General features: G+C 47.0%; 1 protein-coding gene across 2 annotated transcripts in view; it reads left to right on the forward strand.

Moving 5' to 3' along the window:
* Window positions 1-15,000, forward strand: part of plxna3 (plexin A3) — a 45,300-nt gene that overhangs the window by 24,400 nt on the left and 5,900 nt on the right. For both annotated transcript variants that reach the window (XM_030118876.1, XM_030118877.1), the window contains exons 7-22: window positions 1,433-1,533; window positions 3,464-3,587; window positions 3,664-3,820; window positions 3,911-4,010; window positions 4,096-4,210; window positions 9,520-9,720; window positions 11,671-11,767; window positions 11,867-12,057; window positions 12,207-12,355; window positions 12,433-12,553; window positions 12,674-12,810; window positions 12,895-13,065; window positions 13,177-13,270; window positions 13,372-13,491; window positions 13,622-13,741; window positions 13,857-14,000. In XM_030118876.1, coding sequence (XP_029974736.1) covers window positions 1,433-1,533; window positions 3,464-3,587; window positions 3,664-3,820; window positions 3,911-4,010; window positions 4,096-4,210; window positions 9,520-9,720; window positions 11,671-11,767; window positions 11,867-12,057; window positions 12,207-12,355; window positions 12,433-12,553; window positions 12,674-12,810; window positions 12,895-13,065; window positions 13,177-13,270; window positions 13,372-13,491; window positions 13,622-13,741; window positions 13,857-14,000 — 2,142 coding nt within the window. The remainder of the gene's footprint in view (window positions 1-1,432; window positions 1,534-3,463; window positions 3,588-3,663; window positions 3,821-3,910; window positions 4,011-4,095; window positions 4,211-9,519; window positions 9,721-11,670; window positions 11,768-11,866; window positions 12,058-12,206; window positions 12,356-12,432; window positions 12,554-12,673; window positions 12,811-12,894; window positions 13,066-13,176; window positions 13,271-13,371; window positions 13,492-13,621; window positions 13,742-13,856; window positions 14,001-15,000) is intronic.

Below are 15,000 nucleotides of genomic sequence, written 5' to 3' on the forward strand. Positions count from 1 at the left end.
GTCTCATCATGTTCAAGTCTCATGTTGACATTCCATGTTGACGTTCCTTGTTTGTGTCTCATGTTTATATCTCATGTCTCATCCTTACGTCTCTTGTCTCATGTTTATGTGTCTTGTTTGCACCTCATGTTTACATCTCACGTCTCATCTTTATGTCTTTTATCTCATGGTTACATCTCATGTTTACGTCTCATGTTTATGTCTCATGTTTACATCTCGCGTTTACGTCTCGTGTTTATGTCTCATGTTTACGTCTCGTGTTTATGTCTCGTTTTCAGCATATTTACGTCTCATGTTTACATCTCATGTTTATGTCTTATGTTTACATCACGTTTACATCTCATGCTTACTTCTTATTTTTATGTCATTGTTTACGCCTCATGTTTACATCTCATGTCTCATCTTTATGTCTTTTGTCTCATGCTTACATCTCATTTTTACATCTCATGGTTACATGTCATGCTTACGTCTCATGTCTATGTCTCATGTTTACGTCTCATGTCTCATCTTTATGTCTCTTGTCTCATGTTTACGTCTCATCTCTACATCGGATATTCGTCTCCTGCTACGTCTCATGTCTACATCTTTATGTTTCGTGTTTACCGTTGTAGTTTGTCATGTTCACGTCTCATGGTCACATTTGGTATTTGCCTCTCATGTTTCCGTCTGACATTTCCGTGTCATGTTTACGTGTCATGTGACACATCTGCTCCTCGTCACGTTCCTGTGTGGCGTCTCGTGATTCACATTTACACCTCAAGTTTGCGCCTCATGCTCCCACGTCGTGCGGCGTCCAGCCGTGTCCCTCGCGAGGACGTGACGGTAACGGTTGACAGGGACGTCGTGTCGGTGGACGGACCGATCCGCTCGGCACGTCTCTTGTTGCCGACGTATGAACAGAAAGGCTGAGTCAGCAGGAGCAGACGGAGAGAGGAGCTGATAATGAGGTCAGAGGAGATGCTGCCGTCTCTCTGACACAAAGAAAGTATTCATGTGTGAACGTCTGAATGGGACACACACTGTGTCCACTGTCTGCCCGCTGCAAGGCCTTCTGGGTAAAAGACACAACACACACACATACACACATGTTTGTACTGGTGAAGCCAAGACTTCGAGTTTCCTGTTAAAGATCGGAAACCAGGTTTCAGTTTTATAAATCAATATTTTGCTCAAATTTTTTGTTCAGGGTATTAAAACATTGATCATGTTTTGAATAATTTTGTTGCAATGTGGCAAGCAGGGTACACACACACACACACACACACACACACACACACACACACACACACACACACACACACACACACACACACTGCTCTGTGGTCATACAAAGAAGTGGCTTCCCACGTTGTTTTTCAAATGTAGATTCATCTGAAGGTGTGTGTGTGTGTGTGTGCGTGTGTGTGTGTGTGTGTGTGTGTGTGTGTGTCAGGTGAGCCGGCTGCCCGTGGAGAGCTGTGAGCAGTACAGCAGCTGCTCTGACTGTCTGGGATCAGGAGACCCTCACTGTGGCTGGTGTGTCCTCTTCAACAAGTAAGAACCTCCTCTTTCACCTCCTCCTCCTCTAATGTTCAGACAAAATCATGACGAACAATCACAGTTTAAGAGGACAGTGTTAAAAAGGTTTTAAGCAGTTTTTTTTTATCAGGGGAGTGTGTGTATGTCTGTGTCTGTGTGCTGTTAGGCAAGAAAGCAATGAGAAGGAATATCTGGGAGGAAACACCAGAAACTGTCTGACTATAAGAAGCACAAAGGAGAGAAAAAGTGGAGGAAATGGACTGTATACGCATGAGAAAACACTTCACGGCCAACAATGAACAATGTTGAAGGCTACAAATAGAAGCACATGAGAGCAGCGTCGGACTGAAGGATCTGAGTCTGTAGTTTTAACATTTAGTTCACCGTGACTTCACTCAGGATTCAAGTGACAACAAACGACAGCGCCGCCCGTGGCCTGCCGTGCTAACTACACCGTTTCCAGTGCATCTGCCGTTCCCCTGTAAACGGAGTCTTTCCTGAGATGACAATGCAATGATATGGCGGTATAAACGAAGTCTGAGTGAACGGAGCCTGAATCCTCCTGGTGTGAGACGAGCCACGGTTTCTTTGTTTAAAAAAAAAAAAAAAAAAAAACAATCTCAGTTTTCGCTTAAAAGACATTTTAATGTATGATTTCTATTTGAAGACGAAAGTAAAAAATAAAAAAAAAAAGAAAAGAAAAGTGTCAGGACTGCTTTTAGTAATTGTAAACAAAGGAACAGAAACCGTGCAAGTTTGTTCCCACGAGGACTCGTTAATGTTTCTATAAATGGACCACACACACACACACACACACGCACGCACACACACACACACACACACACGCCTTTTCGTCTTTGAGTGGCCATCAGCTCGGCTTCCCTTCAAGGTAACGGCTCCAGACTGCTGGTGGAGAGAGAGACTTTGTTTGTGTTTGTGAAGCTTCCAGGCTTTCCTTTGTGCTCCGGCTCTCGTCGGCCTCGAACTTCTGTTCTGTCCCACACTTTCATTTTTCAGCTGGAAATGAATCACACGTCCTGGAAAGTGGGTGAGAAACAGGAACAGAATAGAAGGATCCAAAACCGGTTCACAACTGAATCCAAGTAGTTTCGTTTTAAACGCTGCCTAAAGTACTCAGACAATTTCAACCAGTCCTGACTGCTTCCAAACCAGCCTGAAACTGGTTCAAATCAGTTAAAACCGGTTCAAATACAATAAAAACCAGGTTTTTTATTCTTTCTAATTAATGATAAAATTGGTCCTTAACCACTTTAAGATGGGTCCAAATCAATTTAAACCAGTTTAAATCAACCTAAATCTGGTCAACACCAGTTTTAAACTGGTCTAAATTGGCCAGTTCAAACCGGTTTCAGTTGGTTTGACCTTGATTCAACCAGTCTCAGCCTCATCCAGACCTGTTCGGAATAAACCTGGATTTGGTTCCAACCTGGTTTACACTCTCCTGAATCCGTTCTAGTGCCACAGTAAACCGGTCTTTAAGTCTTGAACTCCTCCAAACCTGTTCAAACCAGTTTACATACAGCGATAAAAAACAGTTCAAAACCTGTTTGCGTGATTTTAAAGCTGGTCCAAACCCAGTACCAAACTGATCCGAGAACCAGTTAAAACTAAAACTGGTTCTGGATCGGTTCCAGAGCGGTCAGGAACTCTTTTCCCAGCCCGGTCTGAAACGCTGGTGGTTCTGAGGTTGGTGGAATCTGGTTTGAACGGGTCTTCTGAAGAACGCGACTCGTTTCATCTCCCGTCCTCCGTCTCTCCGTCTGCTGCTAATTAGAAGAGAACAGATCGAGAGGCCGGCTGCCGAGCGGAGCTGCTGCTCCCCGCAGACGACCGCAGCCGCCGCCGCCGCCGCCGCTGCTCCAGGCTCCACTGATCACATTCCCGCTCAGCTCGCTCACTCTGCGCCGACCTCTGACCCCTCCAGGTGCTCCAGACAGGAAGCCTGCGACAAGTGGGAGGAGCCTCAGCACTTCAACACCCGTCTGGACCAGTGCGTGGACATCTCCGTCACCCCGAGCAACATGTCGGTGACCTCGCCGGCGACGCAGGTAAACGCCGCCGTGGCCCCGCCCCCAGACCGGTCCGGCTGCCGAGCCGCTCACCGGAACGTTCTCTCCCGTCCAGCTGACGATCCGGGTGCAGCACGTCCCCGCTCTGTCCACCGGCGTCTCCTGCGTGTTCGAGGACCTCAGCGAGACGCCGGGAGAGGTCCAGGCCAAAGGTCAGGTGGTGTGTATGTCACCGTCCCTCCGGGAGCTGCCCACACACACACACTCCTACGGTAAGACTCCACTCCTCAGTCTCAGCTGTGGTTAACGTTCCGGTTCCGGTTCCGGTTCTGGTTTCATCTGAGTGTCGGTGCTGCTTTCAGGAGAGAAGCGCGTGGTTCAGCTCAGCCTGCGCTCCACGGAGACCGGACACCAGTTCATCACAACCAACCTCGTCTACTACAACTGCTCCGTGCTCAACTCGTAAGTCCCGCCCCCTTCCTCCCCCTCCCCCTCCTCCCCCCTCCCCCTCCCCATCTCCACCAATCCCCGTGTGTGTCTCCGCCAGGTGCACCACCTGCGTGAGCAGCGTCTTCCCCTGCCACTGGTGCAAATACCGCCACGTCTGCACCAACAACCTGCAGGACTGCTCCTTCCAGGAGGGCCGGGTCAGCGGCATGGAGGTACGGCGGCGCTCCGCCCGCACACCGCACCGCCGCGTCCTGTTCTCCCTTGAATTTAACAGCTTCTCCCATCGAGCGCACATTCAGGACGCAAACGTCTGGATCAGGTGTGGAGTTTCAGAAGGCGCTCCGTGACGTAGAGGAATGGACCAATCATAGAGCTTCAGTCAGGCTTGGAGCAGGAAAAACAAGCAGGAGATAGACCAAAAAATAGTGATTTGAAAGTGTTCGTGTTAGTGACCACATCAAACCCCCCCATTATCTTTTCTCTTAAAAGATTATCCTCTAAGATCATCCTGCGGTCTGCGGACTGAGGCTGAATTCGTTCCGACAATCGTCCCCGGAACGGGTCGGGGCCGACGATCGGAAATGTTGAGCTTCTTAAGTGTTTCCGATTAAGAAATCGTGAATCATGTCTGTGGTAAAAGATGAGCTCTTTCAACTGATGGAAATCAGAGAAATGTGAAAAGGAAGGAAATGGAACGTAAACAAAACAAGCAGTGCCGAGCTCAAACACACAGATGTAATATGTACTATTTCATATTATCGCGTTTCATGTCTATGGTATGATACACCGAGACGCCGCGCTCAGATGATAGCACACTAGACGCCGCGCTGACCGAGTCTCCGCAGCGCCGGGGACGCACCGTCACGACCAGCGCATGAAAGGCTGTGGAGGTAAGAGGTTCTCCTTCATCTTAAAGTAGAATTATTCACAGAATTTTCCACAGATTTCCAAACGATTCGATCTGTTTAAAACGTCACATGTGACACTGGATGCCTGGATGTTTTAAACATGCCGGTTTTACCATGCAAATGCAGTATAACTGGAAAAGATGCCAAACTTTTGTTTCACTTCTAGATATTCTAATGAGGAGGAGAGCATGCAAACCAGATCCTGTAAAATAACCGTTCACTGGTAAAATGTACATGAAGAACAAAATGGAGAGAGAGCTGGTTGTTAAACAGTCAAATAAACCCTCCGCTCTGCATCAAGCTTCTTTACATAATATAATAGCTCACTGTACATTATTCCAGATGTTACACAGCTTCTTACTAGTGGAATAACTCATTTGAGAACTTATTTTGGCTAAAATATGTGAAATATATTCATTGTTTTAGTCTGTCTGTTTATGTTTTGCAAGAAACCATGAAAATTACTCATTCAAAAGCAAAATCAAATCAATTCCGATACATTTTGAACTTTCAGATAATTTATTTTTCTCAGGTTTAGTATACAAATATATATATATGTGTGTGTGTGTGTGTGTGTGTGTATATATATATATATATATATATATATATATATATATATATACATATACATATACACACATACATATACATATATATATATATATATATATATATATATATATGTATATATATGTATATATATATACATATATATATATATATATATATATATATATATATATATATATATATATATATATATATATATATATACATATACATATACATATACACACATATATATACATAAGGGTTGAAGTGTTTAATTTGCAGGTTTCATTTATTTCTTCTCCCAGTGGTGCCTGACTCCACTGGATCCAGAGCCTGACCTGAAGAAGACGATGCTGGACATGCTGGAACACGGCTGGAGGACGATCAGACTCTGGATGGACACAGTGGTGCTGGACGCCACGGCCAGAACAAAACATGCAGTAAATGAGCAAGAACACAACATTAATCACAGCTATTATGTAACGACAGTAGCAATACAATAATGTGCATGACGATGTCAGTATAACAACACAGTGGAAATATCAATATAATCAAATAACATAAACCAATTCTCTAAATAAAAACCTCAATCTGCGTAAAAAGAGTTCTGTTTGTCTTTCCGTCCTCCATGTCTGACGTTTGTTACAAACCTGAATATAACTTTAAAATTGATTGATTTCTGATCACGTCTCTGGAGAAAACATGTCATTCCTCGTGGGCAAGACCAGAGATTAGAACGTCCTCCTGGAGTGTCATCTCAACATGTTCTGAATGACGCTGCTCCACCAGGTCCACTCAGTAGATTAGGCAGGAGCAGCTTTTTATGGATTGATTGTGGAGTTTTCTGCTGAGGTTCCTTCAAGACTCGTCTTCAGAACGTGGAGCAGCTCCTCCTGGAGGAAAGTCTCGCTGCGTGTGCTGCCGCTAGAAACTCCTGTCACTGAGGTTAAAATGGACGAGAGATGTGGTCCGCTTCATGAGCCATCTATTTTCCATCCTGTTTCCATGACTGCGATGTGTGTGTGTGTGTGCGCGTGTGTCCGTGTGAGGTGTGTGTGTGTGTGTGTGTGTGTGTGTGGCTGTAGATCAGTGTGTTTCTCAGTGATTTTCTGCAGGATGGAGCAGTGATGGAGGTCAGAGCTGCTCCCACTCGCTCATTACATGGTTCAGTAAACAAGAGTGAAGCTTCAGGTCAACAGTGAAAGCTGGAAGCACACACACACACACACACACACACACATACTGTGTGTTTAAGTCTGTCCTTGCTGATGCGTTCAAGGACTCCGTGACTGATGGGATTTAAACTGCTGAGGCGTGTTTTCAGGACAGAGCTCAGATGTTGTTAAAAAAAGGAAAGTTTTTTTTTTTTTTCAAACTTCATGAAGTTTTTCAAACCTTCCGACATCATAAAATACCAGAAGACGACACGCTGTCTCGCTCTGGAAGCTCTCTGTTAGAAAGGTAACATCAGATAGATGAAGATTTTTTTTTTTTCTTAATTTTTCTAAGTGTGTGTGGAATATTTTCAGCTCTTTGTGGCCAAAAATAAAAATTTCTACATGAAGAAACAATAAAAAAAAAATGTAATCCATAGAAAATTGATCATCTAATATAATATATATGTTATTATACAGTCTTATAACATGTTATGTGAATGGAACCTAAATGGGAGTACTGGGAAAAAGCTGATTTTACTTAAGTATTTTTTTAATTTGCAAAATAAATATGTCTAATAATGTTGAAAAACAGTTAAAATCAGAAAAGGTTTGACGTTTGAAACTATTCAGACCCACCGTTTCTCAGAAAATGAAGTGCACGATCAGAACTCTCACTGCTAGATTTATCCGGTTATTCTCAGCTGATAGTTTGGAACAGTTTGTTTTTTCATCCATTTCCCATCAGTACAGTTCTTTTTGTAGATGACGCGCTCTTTTAAAACCGCGCCGTCTGCTTTTTCAGTCTTCATATCACGGAAACCAGCGGAGATCGGTTCAGACTCTCTGCTGAGGAAACCTGATGGAAAATGACTCGACTTGGAAGAGTTTTCAGTCGGCGGTAACTGAGGAAATATGTGACTAAACCGTCTTTGATTTCAAGAAGATTACCACAAATGATAGAGCGGAATAATCCCTGAAAGTTTCAACCAGCTAGTACGAAGTTTGAGGGTTTTTATTTTGCAGATGACTCGAGTTTCTTTATCACATGTAGTTTCCAGGCTGTGGTTCGTCTCCGATGACTGAATCATCTCGTTCAGGATTCTGAAACAGGAACCATTCTCACTATTTTTTAATTGTCAAGAGAAACCAAACATGTTCACGATCTGGACAGAGGAGGCGCTGTGATAGGGCGATTTATGCAAAACTTTAACTCATGAAATAAAATCAACAGATGATCTATATGAAAATCAGAGTCAAGCCGACACGGTTGTAGAAACTAGCGACAGAGACCAGAACATGTTGTAAAAACACACTTTATATATATATTGATTTGCATTCTGAAAGTCGGCGTTTTTCAGTGGGTTCCATTGTTAAACCGACATCATCGCCCACTGCTGGAATTTCCCCTGAATAACAGCTTCACTGCATTGGTTTCATTTGTCACCAGCGGAGGTTGGCGTCTTGTCTGTCTGGTTTCATTCCAAAAGTGAACAAACAGCACCTGCTAGTGGCCTCACATGAAAACTGCATCGTTTTTCAGCATTTCTGTCGTCGCCGTTTAAACGAGGTGCTGAAGCATTGTGGTGTAAACCGGGCCTCGGTCTGCTGTGCGTTTCCTTCTCTCTCTGCTAACGGATCACCGCAGCCTCTCACTCAGTCGGCTCCTTATCTCGTTAGCGGAGTCGACGAGCCCATCCAGTCGTTTGATTGGTGCTCGGTGTCGTGGCAGGATGACAGTAACAACCTCTGATTGGCTAATTGGTTAATGGGAGATGAATAGCCACTTAATTGACATGAAAGCGTCCAATCACAGCAATTAATGTTAATTAGCACGCAGTTAGGCAGAGTGTGTGGGTGGGGGGGGGGGGGGGGGGGGGGGCTGAGAGGAGAAGAGGCAGCAGACAGGGAAAGAAGACAAAGGGGAAGAAATGTAATTACTTTTTATTTAACCTTTATTCAACCGGGTTAAAGTGTGGAACGGGAATACTTTGTCATGTGAGAGGCAGAGCGGTGCGGATGAAGACGAGCCGCTCCGGCTATCACTTCATCTCCAGGCGAGGCAGAAAAACAGACGAGTCAGCGGAACGAGACGCAGCAGCAGCAGCAGCTGCAGAAACCTGAAAAACTGACACTGAGTTATTTCAAGGAAGCAGTTATGATCTGAGTGTTCAACTGGAAACGGACTGAGATCCCTGCTGGATCTGAGGAAAAACAATGTTTGTTTGTTTGTTTGTTTTTTTGCCACTAATGTAATTCGTCACATTTTGCATCGTTACATCCATGATTTCCAGCAAAACGTCATCGCCTTAGCGGCGTCTTCATCGTACGGTTCTTCTTCTGCGAGTGTCCCGGGTTTTCCGAGCAGCTCTTTCATGTCACGTGTTTGAGCTGCTGCATAAAAATCAGCCTGATTCCAAGATGTTTCCTGAAAAACACGAAATGAAGAAAAGAATGTGAGAATTTTTTTTGTGCCTTTGTGAATCTTTGGCTTTTTATACCGGAGTCTAATTAAATTCCCTGAAAACTCGAAATCATTAGGTGTGCAGTGGCGTTGGATAAATGTAGAACACTCACCCAGGGACACAGTTAGACCTTACACACACACACACACACACACACACACTGGGTCTCTCTCATGGCTGCTGGCGTCCGCTGTGCTTTGGTCCACTTCCTGTGGAGCTAATGGTCTTCCCGTCAGTCACAATGTAATTAATTACCGTGGCGACGCTCGTTAATAAAGGTTTCACACACTGAGAGACTCAGTGTGCGTGTGTGTGTGTGTGTGTGTGTGTGTGTGTGTGCGCCACAGAGAGGTTTTCTTTCTAACGCTTCCTGTGAAGGCATTTGCGGATGTTGCTGGTTGTCAGGAGGCGTCCTAACCCTTGCGGGCCTCCGTCCCTGCAGGGCTGTCCTCAGATCCTGCCCACCTCGGACATCCTGGTCCCGGCCGGGATGGTGCGTCCCATCACGCTGCGGGCCCGGAACCTTCCGCAGCCGCAGTCCGGCCAGAAGAACTACGAGTGTGTGTTCAACATCCAGGGGAAGGTGCAGCGCATCCCGGCCGTCCGCTTCAACTCCTCCTGCATCCAGTGTCAGAACACCTCGGTGAGAGCGCTACCCAGCATGCACTGCTGCACCATGAAACACTAGTACCAAGCATGCGTCATGAGACATTACCCAACATGCACTGCTGCATCATGAGACACAGCAACATGGTTCTGCCTGTCTGTTCAGAGCTCTGATTGGCCAGGAGTAAATACACACACACACACACACACACACACACACACACACACACACACACACACACACACACACACACACAGAGGAGTGTGACTGTGATGGACGAGGGTGCGAGGATGTTCTCATGTGCGAGCTGACGGATGAAAGCTGTGTGTGAAATGACAGCAGATGGTGAATTATCTCATGTTTTCATCTCTTCCTTTCCCTCCGTTCACCTCCTCATGCATCATTCCATCCTCTACCTCCTCTTCCTCCTCCTCCTCCTCCTCCTCCTCCTCCTCCTCCTCTTCCTCGTCCTCCTCTTCCTCCTCTTCCTCCTACTTCTCCTCATCCAATCAGAAACGTAAATCTGAGCAGATTTTAATGGTTTCAGCAGCTCACTGAACGGCTGATATCGCTATCAAGCAAGAAGAGATGGAAACACACACACACACACACACACACACACACACACACACACAGCCAGGCAGTGTTGTCATGGCGGCCACAGGTATCCATGGTAACCAGCAAAACAGTCATAGAAAAAACATAATGGACTTAAAGACGAACCTGATCCACTGCAGGTCTGTGTGTGTGTGTGTGTGTGTGTGTGTGTGTGTGTGTGTGTGTGTGTGTGTGTGTGTGTGTGTGTGTGTTCAATAAATATTTCAATTCGTCGTCAATGCAACAGAGCAGGCTGAATATGTCAGCTCGAATAATGACACACACACACAGACACAGACACAGACACACACACACACACACACACACACAAACAGACACGCATGTATGCAAAGATATCATCTGAACAACACACACACACACAGACACTCAGAAAGCAGAATGAAGTGGAGTTTGCTGAAAGATTGAAAATCAATGTGTCCTAATGACTCTGGTCTGCTGCTCATTTCATTAACTTACATTACACACACACACACACACACACACACACACACACACACACACACACACACACACAGGGTTGTAATTAATAATGGTTACGTGATCTTTTCAGCAGAGCTACACAGGGTTCAGAACCATTTTTGAAATGTTGTCTTTATGAGTACCAGGACCGTGTGTGTGTGTGTGTGTGTGTGTGTGTGTGTGTGTGTGTGTGTGTGTGTGTGTGTGTGGACCCAGAGGACCCAGATTTTTCCATTAAAATCAGCCAGCTGAGCCCAACAGGGATCATAATTCATTGTAACACACACACACTGCAACTCACCCTGAAGATACACACACAGTACACATACAGTAACCACTTTCATGCGCACACACACACACACTCACAGTGCATGTACATCCACTTCCTCACCACTCACACACTGGTCTTGATGCTTTGTTGAGATTATATTTGGAATCTTTTTGTGAAGCTCTAAAAGGCAGGAAGTGTTGACCAGCAGGGGTCAGCACTGAGTGAGTCAGGCGGGGGTGAAGTTAGTGCGGCGCAACTCGTGTTTTCATGAGTGATTCTACACATCAGAGTCTCCTCAAAGACAGCAACACACACACACACACACACACACACACACACACACACACACACACACACACACTAAATCTTCCTGTTCCATAATGTTGCACTAAAGTCCTGTCTCTGCGTGTGCATTAACAACGTTTTCACCTGTTTACACGATGACAGTCTGTTTTTTTTTTTTTTTTTTCAAAACTTCCACCCCAGGAGCCTTTTTTTAAAAAAAAAGTAGCTTTGTCAGTGTCTCCGCTTACAGTTGTCGTCTAAACGGACATCAAAACGCAACGAAAGTCGTGCGTTTTCACTTGAAGACGTTGTGGTGTGAACGCGCCCTGACACCTCTGCGTCTGTGTCTTCAGTACTGGTACGAAGGCGACGAGGCCGGCGACCTCCCGGTGGATTTCTCCATCGTCTGGGACGGAGATTTCTTCATCGACAAGCCAGCGGCGATGAAAGGTGAACCACCGCACCTGTGAGGAGGTGAAACGTTTAGCGCGGATCTTCCTCTCTAAACACGGTTAACGTGTGTGTGTTTTTTGTGTGTGTGTGTGTCAGCGCTGCTCTACAAGTGCGAGGCGCAGCGCTCCAGCTGCGGCCAGTGCCTCAAAGCTCCGCCCACCTTCGAGTGCGGCTGGTGCACCGAGAGCAGGAAGTGCCTCCTGCGGCAGCACTGCCCCGCCCCCGACGCCAACTGGATGCACCACGGACGGCACAACCTGCGCTGCAGCCACCCACGCATCACCAAGGTGGGAATCGAACCCGCAACCCGCAGCGTCACGCCTCTGAAAATTCTGAGAACAGTTCATGAACTCAAAAACTATTAAATTCCGGCTGGTTTGATGGCCGTCTTGCCATTTTTAAAAAATTTTTTTTTGGGTGTGTGCGTCGGCTGCAGATCGACCCCCTGACGGGTCCCCGTGAGGGCGGCACCCGGGTCACCATCGAGGGCGAGAACCTGGGCCTGCAGGTGAAGGAGATCGCTCACGTGCAGGTGGCCGGCGTGCGTTGTAACCCCGTCCCGTCGCAGTACATCAGCGCCGAGAGGTCAGTGTGTGCGCATGCGTCTGTGTGTGTGTGTGTTTGCAGGACTGTGTCTTGACTGTGTGTGTGTGTGTGTGCAGGATCGTGTGCGACATGGCGGAGGCGCTGCTGCCTCACTCCCCCGGCGGCCCGGTGGAGCTCTGCATCGGCGTGTGCAGCGCCGAGTACCGGACGCTGTCCACGCAGACGTACTCCTTCGTGGTGAGTGGAGCGACGAGGAGCGCGGCGGCGGTCTCTGTTCCGGTCTCACCTTCCTCTGTGTTCACCCCCCTCCTCCTCCTCCTCCCCCTCCTCCTCCTCCTCCTCCTCCTCCTCCTCCAGAGCCCCAGTTTCAGCCGGGTCCGCCCGGAGCGGGGTCCGGTTTCTGGCGGGACCCGGCTGACGGTGACCGGCCGCCACCTGGACGCCGGCAGCGCCGTCACCGTCTTCATCGACCGGGAGGAGTGTCTGTTCGTCAAGTCAGTCCAGATCCTCCTCGTCTGATCCGCCTCCCGGTAAAGGTGCAAACAGGAAGTAACCGTATCCCCCGCCCCCTCCCGCAGGAGGACCAATCGGGAGATCGTCTGCATAACGCCCGCCTCCCTGTCCGGCTCTGGCCCCGCCCCCATCCGGCTGATGATCGACAAGGCCGAGGTGACGAGCGCCGACACCAAGTACGTTTACACGGAGGATCCCACCATCACCAGCATCGAGCCCAGCTGGACCATCCTGAAGTAAGTCCTCCAGATCCACATCAGGATCCAGATCCAGAGCAGGGTGATCGTTCTAAATCGTGTGTGTGTGTGTGTGTGTGTGTGTGTGTGTTTGTGTGTGTGTGTGTTCAGTGGCAGCACGGTGATCACGGTGACGGGCACCAACCTTCAAACCATCCAGGAGCCCAAAGTCCGAGCCAAGTACGGAGGCGTGGAGACCAACAACGTAAGATCCAGACCCGATCCTCCCGCCGCCGGGTTTTTCAGAGAACCAGAGACCTCGGTCTGGACCTGAACCTCCCTCCGATCCTCCTCCTCCTCCTGCAGTTCTGCACCGTGGTCAACGACAGCACCATGACGTGCCTGGCTCCCGGTCTGATCTACAGCAAGTCCAGCCCGCCAGAGGGGGCGCTGCGGCCCGACGAGTTCGGCTTCATCTTCGACCAGGTGCGTCTGGAGCCGAGGATTCTGGGAGCCGAAGCCCCAAACCGCCAGAAACCCGAGGAGAAACTTTCACACTGGAACAGAATCGACTGTCGAGGGTATAGAGGTTTACAGAGTCTTTGATCCTCTTCAGGTTTCCTCGCTACTGGTTCTGAACTCCACCCCCTTCATGCACTACCCCAACCCGACCTTTGACCCGCTGGGAAGTTCTGGAATCCTGGAGGTCAAACCGGGGTCACCCATCATTCTGAAGGTGAGAGAGAACGAGAGAACGTACAGTGGAGGAAGCAGGCGGGGTGTGGGTTGATTGACAGGAGTGCTGATCGTGTGTGTGTGTGTGTGTGTGTGTGTGTGTGTGTGTGCTCCAGGGTAAAAACCTGATCCCGCCGGCTCCCGGGAACAACCGGCTGAACTACACGGTGCTGATCGGCGAGGCGCCCTGCCTGCTCACCGTGTCGGAGAACCAGCTGCTCTGCGATTCGCCCGATCTCACCGGAGAGCAGCGAGTCCTGGTGAGTGGCGGGCGGGAAGCCCCGCCTTCTTTTCCGCCCCATCACCTAGAGGGGGGGTTTCTCTGTAAAGGTGAACATCATTAGGTGCAGCTGCAGGGGGTTGTGGGTAATTGGTTTGATGTCGCAGATCAGAGAGCCGAACACACACAGTCCTGTTCAAAGAACATGAACGCACCATCATTTTCCTCCAATAACTAAAAATTAGCTATTTTTTAAAGAACGTCCATAACCAATTACGGCTGACAAAAGATTAATTTTTTTAATCAGGAGTAATTGCTTTATTTCCATAGTTAATTGAAAATAATCACACTTTGAATGGCATTTTTTAAACAGTGTTGTTTTGCATTTCAGTGCAGTTTTCAGCCCATAACGTAAAGCGTTCATCAGTCCAAACAGTCGGTTCAAAACTTGACTTTAAAGTCATTGTTGGAGTTTCAGCATCTCGGTTTCCTGCAGCGACTGATTTCTGACCAGAGCGTCTTGATCGGGAATCAAACACAGAGAAAGAACTTCCTTTTTGACCTTGTTGGATTTTCTTTCAAAATAAAGCACCATGTGGACCAGCTTAATACAATGTCCATGTTGGAAATAAAGTTTTTAAACTGAAAACAGCCCCAAGCCTAATTTATGTGATTAATTACGATTAAAAAAATGTATCTTTAGTCATCCCTACATTGATTATTCACGATTAATGTGATTAACTCTGACAGCCTGAATTCTAATAAAAACCCAAACAACTAATAAAACCAACCTCATATGAAATCTATGACTCACCAAATAACCCAATAAAAACACAATTTTAACATATTTTATCACCAACTAAACAAATAGCCTAATAACCAACCAAATTAAAACCCTGTTAAACATATTTCTTCAACCAATCTTATAATGAAAATAACTAACCTCATGATTGTTCTACTGCTGTATTGATGACGACCATCATGTAACTCATTCTAACGGGTTAACTTACGCACATCTGACACTAACTTTCCCTGAAGCT

This window comes from Salarias fasciatus, chromosome 20 (assembly GCF_902148845.1).
Source record: "Salarias fasciatus chromosome 20, fSalaFa1.1, whole genome shotgun sequence".
NCBI classification, from domain to species: Eukaryota; Metazoa; Chordata; class Actinopteri; order Blenniiformes; family Blenniidae; genus Salarias; species Salarias fasciatus.